Source organism: Epinephelus fuscoguttatus, linkage group LG13 (assembly GCF_011397635.1).
Source record: "Epinephelus fuscoguttatus linkage group LG13, E.fuscoguttatus.final_Chr_v1".
Classification (NCBI taxonomy): domain Eukaryota; kingdom Metazoa; phylum Chordata; class Actinopteri; order Perciformes; family Serranidae; genus Epinephelus; species Epinephelus fuscoguttatus.
Genome location: NC_064764.1, coordinates 32740623 through 32752021, shown reverse-complemented (window position 1 = coordinate 32752021; position 11399 = coordinate 32740623). Strand labels below are relative to the sequence as shown.

Genomic DNA, 11399 nt, shown 5'->3' with positions numbered 1-11399 from the left:
TTTTAAACTTCATTATTAATGAAACTAATACATTATAGTTTAGACTGTGACCATAAAAATGTCATCATTTTAAATATAAAACTTGAGTCTTCTGGGGTTGGCGGCCTGTAAGGTGTATATTAATATCACTCAGAGCAAGAAAAACGTTTTGTTTTTACAATGGTCCAAGTGCAATAATAATGTGTTTTATGTAATGATGAAACAGGCTGCTGTGTATCCACATAAAGAGAAAGGAAGGCAGAGGAAATACCCGCACACCAATGCAACTGGGCTGGACAGCCACACAAAAGGTTCACAGACTGAGATCAATGCAAAAAAAAGTCAGTTTATTTAGGACATTTGTGTACAAAAGAAGAGTACTCAAAGTGCAAAAGTAACCAAAAAAAGTGAATAAAAAAAAGCAGCAAACGTCTCAGTTTTTTTCTTTGTTGGTTGTTGAGGCTGACGTGCTGACGTATTGCGGTAAGCGAGTTGTGTCATTTCCAGTGTCTCTGTGACAGCGTCGCTGTACTGCTCTGGTGAATTCTACTAGCCTGCTTTCTCACTTCAGTTGCTTTAATGTTGCTTTAACGTCTACTCCAAGTCTCCACACTGGTTCTGTTTAAGCACTTATAGCTCTCCTCCTTTCTACGACTTTCTTGCTAATCTCTTAGCTGTTTGCACGTTACTAGCCTTGGTAGCTATGTTAGCTTTACAGTTAGCGATGGCTTCTCCCTCTGCTCTTTCTTGCTCGGTGTGCCAAATGTTCAGTTATGCCTCTGCCTCCTTTAGCGACAGTGGTAATTGTAACAAGTGTAGCTTATTTGCTGCGTTGGAGGCGAGGCTTAGTGAATTAGAAGCGCGGCTCCGCACCATGGAAAACCATTCAGTAGCTGCGGTAGTTAGCCAGCCCCCTGTAGCTGGTACATAGCATAGCATAGCCTCTGCTAGCTGTCCTCCGGTAACTCCCGTTCAGCCGGGTGGTTGGATTACGGTTCACCAGAGGCACAGCTCCAAGCTGAAGCCCACAGCTCACCACCAGCCTGTTCACCTTTCCAACCGCTTTTCCCCACTCAGCGACACACCCGCTGAGGATAAAACTATTATGTTATTGGCAGCTCTATTCTGAGGAACGTGAAATTAGCAACACCAGCGGCCATAGTCAAATGTATCCCTGGGGCCAGAGCAGGCAAAATCGAATCAAATTTAAAACTGCTGGCTAAAGCTAAATGTAGATTCAGTAAGACTGTTATTCACGTCGGCAGCAATGACACCAGGTTACGCCAATCAGAGGTCACTAAAATTAATATTGCCTCGGTGTGTGAATATGCAAAAACGATGTCGGACTCCGTAGTTTTCTCTGGACCCCTCCCAAATCTGACCACTGATGACATGTTTAGCCGCATGTCATCATTTAATCACTGGCTGTCCAGGTGGTGTACAGCAAACGATGTGGGTTTCGTTAGTAATTGGCAAACTTTCTGGGGAAAACCTGGTCTTATTAGGAGAGACGGCATTCATCCCACTTTGGAGCTGCTCTCATTTCTAGGAACCTGGCAAATTTTATTAGTAATTTAAATCCCTGACAACCCAGAGTTGAGATCAGGACTTAGAGTCACAGTCCTATACGCCTCTCTGAGTTTCTAGTTCAGTTACCCAGCCATAGTTTTCATAGTTTTATACAAATGGTGTCTGTCCCCCGACCACCTAAATTATTTAAATCTAAAATTAAACAAAGAGGAGTTGTGCATAACAACCTCATAAAAATTAAAACCTCTTCTGTGACAGAAAGACAAAACAGGAGAATTAAATGCGGACTGTTAAATATCAGGTCTCTATTGTCTAAAACAGTGTTAGTAAATGAATTAATATCAGATAATCATATTGAGTCTCACTGAAACCTGGCTGTGTCAAGATGAATATGTTAGTCTAAATGAGTCCACTCCTCCCAGTCATAATCATATAGCCTGGTTCCAGACCATAGACCCCACCCACTCAACTGAGTAGGCTTGCATCTCTGGTCTGGCATACTTCAATGAATTTGCGATTTATCTCGTCCAAAAGATAGACGGACCAATGAACGCCGGGGTGGGGGTGGGTCTAGCGATTAGCCAATCAGCGCCACACTGATGTCAAGCTGTACACCGGTGGGTAACTGGTGAGGATAGCAACAATGGCGACCGCTACAGATCCTACAGACCACATTAACGATGCTATCGAGGTATTTCGCCATTACTCGCATTAATGGAGGACCAAATTAAGGAAGCTGCTAAACTGGATTTAATGGCGATGCAGCTGGGCGTGCACAACGACAGAGACATTCTAAACGGGCAATGCTCGCTTGTTTTCGGCACCCCCGAGGCATGGATACTAATGACGTCAGATTCTGGGTGAGTCGTTGATCTCTACTGATTGGTTAGGGAAAAAATCAAATTCCCTCCCCCTTGTAAATCGCCTTCAATGGAAGCCATGTCAGACTGAAGGTTCTGGGAGCTTCAGTCTGACACTCAGGCTAATAATAATACCCACATTCCTCGAGGCAGCGGCCAAGGAGGGGGAGTTGCAGCCATTTTTAACTCTAGTCTGTTAATCAGCCCTAAACCTAAACTAGATTATAATTCATTTCAAAGCCTCGTTCTTAGTCTTTTACATCCGACCTGGAAAACCTCGCAGCCACTTTTATTTGTTATAGTGTACCGTGCTCCTGGCCCGTATTCTGAATTTGTATCTGAATTCTCAGAGTTTTTATCCAGTTTAGTTCTTAAATCAGATAAAGTTATTATTGTAGGCGATTTTAACATTCATGTCGACATTGATAATGACTCCCTGGCTACCGCGTTTATCTCATTATTAGACTCCATTGGCTTCAGTCAGGGTGTACATGAACCCACTCATTGTTTTAACTATACCCTCGATCTAGTTCTCACGTATGGAATTGAAATTGATAACCTAACAGTCTTTCTACAGAATCCCTCGCTATCGGATCATTATCTGATTACTTTTGTTTTCTTTTTACTCGATTACATGTCACTCAGCAACAGTTACTATACTAGATGTTTATCAGATAGCGCTGTCGCAAAATTTAAGGAAATGATTACTCCACTGTTAAATTCAATGCCAAGTCCTTCAGTAACAGAGGTTTCCCGTACCGACTTTAACCTCTCCCAAATTGATCATTTTGTTGATAGCGCCGTAGGCTCACTGCGAACAACATTCGACTCTGTAGCTCCTCTTAAAAAGAAGTTAACAAAGCAAAGAAAGTTCACTCCTTGGTATAACTCTCAAACCTGTAAGTTAAAACAAATATCGCGAAAATTTGAAAGGAATTGGCGATTAACCAAACTGGAAGAATGTCGTTTAATCTGGGCAGACTTATAAGAGGGGCCTCCACAATGCCAGAGCAAATGATTACTCAGCATTAATAGAAGACAATAAGAACAACCCCAGGTTTCTTTTCAGCACTGTAGCCAGGCTGACTGAGAGTCAAAGCTCTATTGAGCCTTGTATTCCTTTAGCCCTTAGCAGTAATGATTTTATGAGCTTTTTTAATGACAAAATTCCAATTATTAGAGGCAAAATTCATGACCTCCTGTCCTCAGATAGTACCTATCTAACCTCAAACACAGCTGTAAGACTTAATATGTATTTAGATTGCTTCTCCCCAATTTCTCTTCAAGAATTGACCGCAGTGATTTCTTCATCTAAGTCATCAACGTGTTTCTTAGACCCCATCCCAACTAGGCTACTTAAGGAGGTTTTACCTTTAGTTAACACTCATATATTAGATATGATCAATATATCCTTATTAACAGGCTATGTACCACAGTCTTTTAAGGTAGCTGTAATTAAAACTCTACTAAAAAAGCCCACCCTGGATCCAGAGGTGTTAGCCAACTATAGACCAATATCTAATCTTCCCTTTATGTCAAAGATCCTTGAGAAAGTAGTCCCAGACCAGCTGTGTGATTTTCTCCATGATAATAATTTATTTGAGGAATTTCAGTCAGGATTTAGAGTGCATCATAGCACTGAGACAGCACTAGTTAAAATTACAAATGACCTGACTGCTTCAGACAAAGGACTCGTCTCTGTACTTGTTTTATTAGATCTTAGTGCGGCGTTTGACACTACTGACCATCAAATTCTACTGCAGAGACTGGATCACTTAAGTGGCCTGAAAGGTTCTGCACTAAGCTAGTTTAAATCTTATTTATCTGATCGTTTTCAGTTTGTTGACGTTCATAATGAATCATCCTTACGTACTAAAGTTTGTTTTGGAGTTCCGCAAAGTTCTGTGCTGGGACCAATCCTATTTATTCTATACATGCTTCCTTTAGGCAACATCATTAGAAATCACTCTATAAATTTGCATTGTTATGCGGATGATACACAGTTGTATTTATCGATGAAGCCAGAAGAAAGTAATCAATTAACTAAACTCCATAACTGCCTTAAAGACATAAAAACCTGGATGAGCACCAATTTCCTGATGTTAAATTCAAACAAAACTGAAGTTATTGTTCTTGGCCCCAAACAACTCAGAGACTCTTTATCTGATGACATAGTTTCTCTAGATGGCATTGCTCTGGCCTCTACCACTACCGTAAGAAACCTCGGAGTAACATTTGATCAAGATTTGTCTTTTAATTCTCATTTAAAACAAACCTCACGGACTGCATTTTTTCATCTGCGTAATATTGCGAAAATTAGGCCTATCCTGACCTGAAAAGATGCAGAAAAATTGGTCCACCCTTTTGTTACTTCAAGGCTGGATTACTGTAACTCTCTATTATCAGGTAGCTCTAGTAAGTCCTTAAAAACTCTCCAGCTAATTCAGAATGCAGCAGCACGTGTACTAATAGGAACTAAGAAACAAGATCATATTTCTCCTGTTTTAGCTTCTCTGCACTGGCTCCCTGTAAAATCCAGAATTGAATTTAAAATTCTACTGTTAACTTATAAAGCTCTAAATGGTCAAGCTCCGTGATATCTTAGAGAGCTCATAGTGCCTTATTATCCCACCAGAACACTGTGCTCTGAGAACGCAGGGTTACTCGTGGTCCCTAAAGTCTCCAAAAGTAGATCAGGAGCCAGAGCCTTCAGCTATCAGGCTCCTCTCCTGTGGAATCATCTTCCTGTTACGGTCCGGGAGGCAGACACCGTCTCCACATTTAAGACTAGACTTAAGACTTTCCTCTTTGATAAAGCTTATAGTTAGGGCTGGCTCAGGCTTGCCTTGTACCAGCCCCTAGTTAGGCTGACTTAGGCCTAGTCTGCGGGAGGACCCCCCTATAATACACCGGGCACCTTCTCTCCTTCTCTCTCTCTCGTATTCTATTACTGCATCTAGCTAACTCGGCCATTCTGGATGTCACTAACTCGGCTTGTTCTCCGGAGCCTTTATGCTCCACTGTCTCTCAGATTAACTCATATCGCAGCGGTGCCTGGACAGCGTGACGTGTGTGGTTGTGCTGCTGCCGTAGTCCTGCCAGATGCCTCCTGCTGCTGCTGCCATCATTAGTCATTAGTCATACTTCTACTGTTATACACATATGATTATTGTCACACATGTATACTGCCAAATATTAATATACTTTCAACAAATTGGACTACAGTAGCCAGAACTATAACTATAATATGATTACTTTCAATAATGTTGTTGTAAGCTACTGTCATTACCTGCATCTCTCTCTCTCTCTCTCTCTCTCTCTTTCTCTGTCTCATTGTGTCATACGGATTACTGTTAATTTATTATGCTGATCTGTTCTGTACGACATCTATTGCACGTCTGTCCATCCTGGAAGAGGGATCCCTCCTCAGTTGCTCTTCCTGAGGTTACCATTTTTTTCCCCCGTTAAAGGGTTTTTTTGGGGGAGTTTTTCCTTGTCCTCTGCGAGGGTCCTAAGGACAGAGGGATGTCGTATGCTGTAAAGCCCTGTGAGGCAAATTGTGATTTGTGATATTGGGCTTTATAAATAAAACTGAAGTGACTGATTGAGTCCTTGACTTTTATCAGTTCTGTTTGTATTCACTTTTTAAATTTCAGCAATGCCCTGTATTCACAATCATAAGAACTAGCTGGATGAAGAATATATGAAAACAACCACAATTAAATGATGAATGCTTTCTTCAAAGCCCAATATCTATGCTATTCCCTAAAGCAGGGATACTTAACTTGTTTTGCCTGGGAGCCATTTTTGCAAAATGACAGGAGGCCAGGGACAAGTTATTAAAAGGCAAATTGTTGGGGTGCCGGTGGCCCCCATGTACAGGGCTGTTGCCGCAGCTTTGCTGCATGTCACTCCCTCTCTTTCTTCCCCCTTCACACTTGTCTGTCCTGTCCATTGGAGGCTGGAAATGCCCCAAAAAATAAAAAAAGGCAAACTGCATCATGGCAGCCCAAAGCAGGTCAGGTGTACACAGAGGGTGTACACCTGACCGAGATTTTTGTGTACCGTTACACCCCTACTTATATAGCACTTTTCATACTACAGATTGCAACACAAAGTAGGGGTGTCACGGTACACAAAAATCTCGGTTCGGTACGTACCTCGGTACACAAGTCACGGTTCGGTTTTTTTCGGTACAGTAATGAAAAAAATAGACAACTATTAAATATCTTTTACTTATTGGTAACCTTATTAAAACATACCACCACAGCAGTTAACTCTTTTTACACAATTTTTGAATGAAACAAATACATATAAAATCCTGCTTTTTCACATTGTTTGAATGAAAATAGAAATATAAAAGTGAAAAATAAAATCCTGCTGTTTTTTTAACACATTTTTTGAATGAAAAATATAAATATACATTTCTGCTTTAACAGTTTTACTCAATTAAAATAAAAAGTATAGTGCAGCTGGTCAGCTTTAAAGCCTGCTCAGATTCAGTTTTACTACGAACTTACTTAGCTTTCCCACTTTGTTAAAGTGCAGTAAACAAAACATGCTTAAATCTAAAGTGCAGCTTAAACAATTTTACTCAACTCCAATGGTGTTGATTATTTCTTTAGCGCGATGGTCAGGGAAACGTTCTTTCTTTTTAAACGACGTGTTTAGACGTGTTTCCAAGTACATACCCGACTGCTGTTCTGCAGTGTCGGCACACTGCTTTTGTCTTGTCAACTTGTTTATTTCCATCTTCGTATTTTACCCTGAAACCAAAGTGGTCCCAAACAGAGGACTGTTTGCGGGTGGGTCTTCAGGTTCGTCAGGCTCACTTGCCATGTTGTCAAAATGCGAGAATGCACTGCACAAAGTGAAAGCGGAGATTTACAGTCGGACTCGGTCTGTCACTCAATTATGTCCGTTGGGGAACTAGATATTTTAAATGGTTCGGCTCGCAAAAACGGAATTAAAATAAAACAAAATAAAATAAAATAAAATCCTGTGCCCAATAATTCAGTACAGGGTCGTGCCGAACCGAAAGTCGCGTACCGAATGGTTCAACACAAATACATGTACCGTTACGGCCCTAACACAAAGTGCTTTACACAATAAAAACAATAAGTGCGATGGGGAGGCGGGGGAGGTGGCCAGGTGGACTCCAGGCAACTCACACTGGTGGCCGGTCTCTCAATGGGTCTCTTCCCTGGATGACGGCGGCAACCACCCTGCTGCTGCAGCTGTTGCTGCAGTACTTGAAGGCAGAGGTGAGGGGCCAGCTGCACTGACGCCTTCTTGGCCTCCTCCAGGCAGTCAGTCATGGCTTTGATGGCCGCTCCGAGCGTCAACTCAGTGGAGAAGGGCATGTTGAGGTGGGGGCGTTTCTCTCCACCCTTCAGGGAGGAATAGCCCAGCCAGAGAGATCGCTGACCAAACTGAGCAGTACACATTGTCCGACCACTGATGATGGCAAGTGCTTGGGCCAGTCAGAGGAAGACACCCCTACCCTTGACGGTGGAGTAGGCTGCATAGGCCACTGCCGGAGGCATGGCAGTCAGCGGGGTAGCCCACTCACACTGAGCAAAGGCAAAAATGGGCGCCATTTTAGGACACATGGTGTGCTGGCTAGGCTTCCCAGCAGTGAAATGCTTGTCTAGGCCTCAGGACAGGGCACAGTAGGCACAGTTTGTTGTCGGTCACATTCTTAGGAAAAGTGGAATAGAGGGGGAAAAAATGACACAGAGGGTAACAAAAACTAGCAGAAGATCCCTTTTAAGGTGGCTGAATGCAAAAGGGAGTCAAGCCACAGGGTGAGGGGATAGGGGGAGGGTGCTGGTCCCCCACTACCTCCTGACTGGGCAGTGAGTAAAAAAGATCTTTTTCAGGGTGCTGAGGTGGTGCCTCGAAAGGACAAACCAATAGTGAAGCCCATTAGAGGGCGAAGCATTTACGAAATAGAACTTGAATGGCCTAGGCAGAGCCCTGACCTAAACCATCCACCACCTGTTACGGCAATTGCAAGGCAGACCTTACCACCCAACATTGTTGTCCAACCTTGGTGATGCTCTTGTAACCAAATGGAAGAAAATTCCTGCAGCCAGGTTACAAAATCTGTTCAAACACCTGAAACCAACAGAGCGGAGGCTGTCACAGTAACAGAGTACTGCCCATTGACTTGGATTCAGATGTTCAATTTGGGTGTAATGTTTGGTGGTCCACACACTTTTTGAATTTAGCGTATGTGGGTTAACATATGGCTATTTATGTTGTGCTACTTTTTTTTTTTTAAACATTGCTATATTTCAATGACTTTATTTGAATTTTAAGACAAATGGGGAATGTATCAAACCAAATAAGGCTGTGCACAACTGTTTTGCCCCAAGCTATATTTTCTGTCTGATATTTAGTTGACATCTGTGTGGGACGAGTGGGACATTTTGACAACGTGTTATGTGTGGGACCAACCCCCAGGAGATTTATACAGCAGCTAGAATCAGTTAACAGCTAACTCATAGAAGAAGAACAGCAGCCAGAATTGTCCCCTAATTGGGAAAACAAGCAGCTTCTCTGAGCAGAGGACGACATCACCCGCCAAATGATAGAGATGGAAAACTATACCAAATACTACTATTGTTATTATTAAAAGTGCTATTGATGCAAATGTCAAACCAGAGGCCAACACTGTATTAATCGTCACACCCATCACACCTCTTTTGTTTCCAGGATGCCAGCATGCTATCTAAAATCAAACACTGGAGCAGCATCATGCCACTATTGTTTGGTTTTGTATTAAAAAGCAGAGGCGGTCTAAAGAAGGTATTTTGTAGCAGCTCTATCACATAATCTTTGTGTTAATAGGGCTAATAACTTTTAGTTTGCCCTTGTTTCAGCTTACAGCAACAGCCCCTCAAAATGTCTGTGCACATCCATGTCTGCTACACTCATACATGCATTGCGCATGCATACACGTGGCATTCTCCAAGAGACCATAGCTCAGTGTTGATTGGTTTAATATTCTGCTTGTCATGTTTGTTCGTATGAAAGGTATGTATGAAAGGTCCAGCAGCTGTCTGTTTGTCCCAGTAAGGAGGGGAGGTTTTCTGTTGATCATCTCTTAGACAATTTATTGAATTTGATCTGTGATATGACAATATGGAGACATGGTATATCAAAAATCACAATCCCACAGTTCACAAAATCACACAGCTCTTTGGAACTGGCTCCCACAAACATGCATTTAATCTTCTTCTTTTAAAACTGATGTTTATACAGGTTTCCTGGACGTGCTTTGATAAATGATAACATCTACTAATAATATAATGTCTTCAGGTAAAATAACCATACTTTTCTATAATCTATAACCTTGAATTCATCTGTTGTTTAAGCTGCTTGTGTCTTTTTCCTGAGCAGATGGAGAACTCAACAGAGATTATGTCATTTGTGCTGGCTATGTATGGTAACATGGGACGCTTAAAGTACCTCTATTTCACAGTTGCATTGCTATTTTACATGTCAGTTATTTTTGCCAACGCTTTTCTTATTGTCATTATTTATCTGGACAGAAACCTGCATGAGCCCATGTTTCTATTCCTGTGCTGTTTGTTCGTAAATGAAATCTGGGGCTGCACATCTATGCTGCCCTGCTTGATGGTACATATCTTGTCAGAGACTCATGAAATTTCAGTCATTTACTGCTTCCTTCAAATATTCAACATTCACTCGTATGTAGGTATTGAATTTGGAACTTTGACAATGATGGCATATGACAGATATGTATGTATTTGTAAGCCTTTACATTACAACGTCATAATAACTAAAAGAATTGTACAAAAGGTCATTCTTGTTATTTGGGTGGCTACTTTTATAGAGGTTGGAGTTTTACTGTCACTCACTATTCGTTTAAAGCGCTGTGGGACTGTTATCAACAAAGTTTTCTGTGCACACCACCTTGTAGTTGAGCTTTCTTGTTCACCAGACAGAACAGTGTCACTCATTCATGACCTGGTGTTTGGCCTCATTTTCTCTGTTGCTACTCCTGTCTGTTATATTTCATACACTTATGTAAAAATCCTGTCTGTTTGTTTAAAAGGTTCCAAAGAGACCAGGATGAAAGCCCTGGAAACCTGCACTCCGCATTTTGTTTCACTCATCAGTTTTGTCCTTGCCTGCTTTTACAGTTTGATCACTCAGAGATTCGACATGTTCTCTGTTCCATATCCGCTGTGTGTTTTCTTGTCCATGTACGTGGTGATCATCCAGCCTCTGCAAAATCCACTCATGTATGGCCTTAAACTGTCACAGATCAGACATGCTTGTAAACATTTGTTGACATTAAAAACATCACAACTCTACATTTTTGTATTGGCATTTTAATTTTACACTTCATCATTAATGAAATGAAGACAGTGTAGTTTAGATTGTGAACATCTGTTCTACTGACCATAAAAATGTCATTACTTTAATTACAAAACTTTAATCTGCTCAGGTTGGTGGCCTGAAAGAGGTGTATTTATTTTACTCAGAGCAAGAAAAATGTTTTGTCTGTGCAATGGTCCAGTGCAATAAATAATGTGTTTACTTTAATCATGACACAGGCTGCTGTGTATCCCCATAAAGAGAAAACACTGTTGATGTACACCCATTTAGTTAACAACAACCATCTAAAGAAAGGGGCTCATTTTTGAGCCACATTCAAATTTCATCGCCTCATTCAGGAATCCTCTTTTATATAAACAAAATAGATGTTGATCAACCATTGTTTACTCAGGAAAAAATAACTGAGCATGAAGGTCTTTTGCAGCAATGCCCTGAGTCACATTCATATAATAGCAGCCACAATAAATAATGAATGCTTTCTCAAAAGCCCCATATCTATGCTATTCCTTGAAGCATATTTAAACTGTAAAACTGTATCATTTATTTTATTGCAATTCTATTTTTACATATATCATATCGTCAAAAATATCACAAAAATATCCTGAATACCATGATATTATTTTTGGGCCATATCGCTCACCCCTAGTTTTTTATCAT

General features: G+C 41.1%; 1 protein-coding gene across 1 annotated transcript; it reads left to right on the top strand.

Moving 5' to 3' along the window:
- The first annotated feature begins 9760 nt into the window (after positions 1–9760).
- LOC125899632 (olfactory receptor 4P4-like) lies at positions 9761–11339 on the top strand. Its single transcript, XM_049594078.1, has one exon. The coding sequence runs from the start codon at positions 9777–9779 to the stop codon at positions 10737–10739; it is 963 nt and encodes a 320-aa protein (XP_049450035.1). The 5' UTR covers positions 9761–9776; the 3' UTR covers positions 10740–11339.
- Positions 11340–11399: the final 60 nt, after the last annotated feature.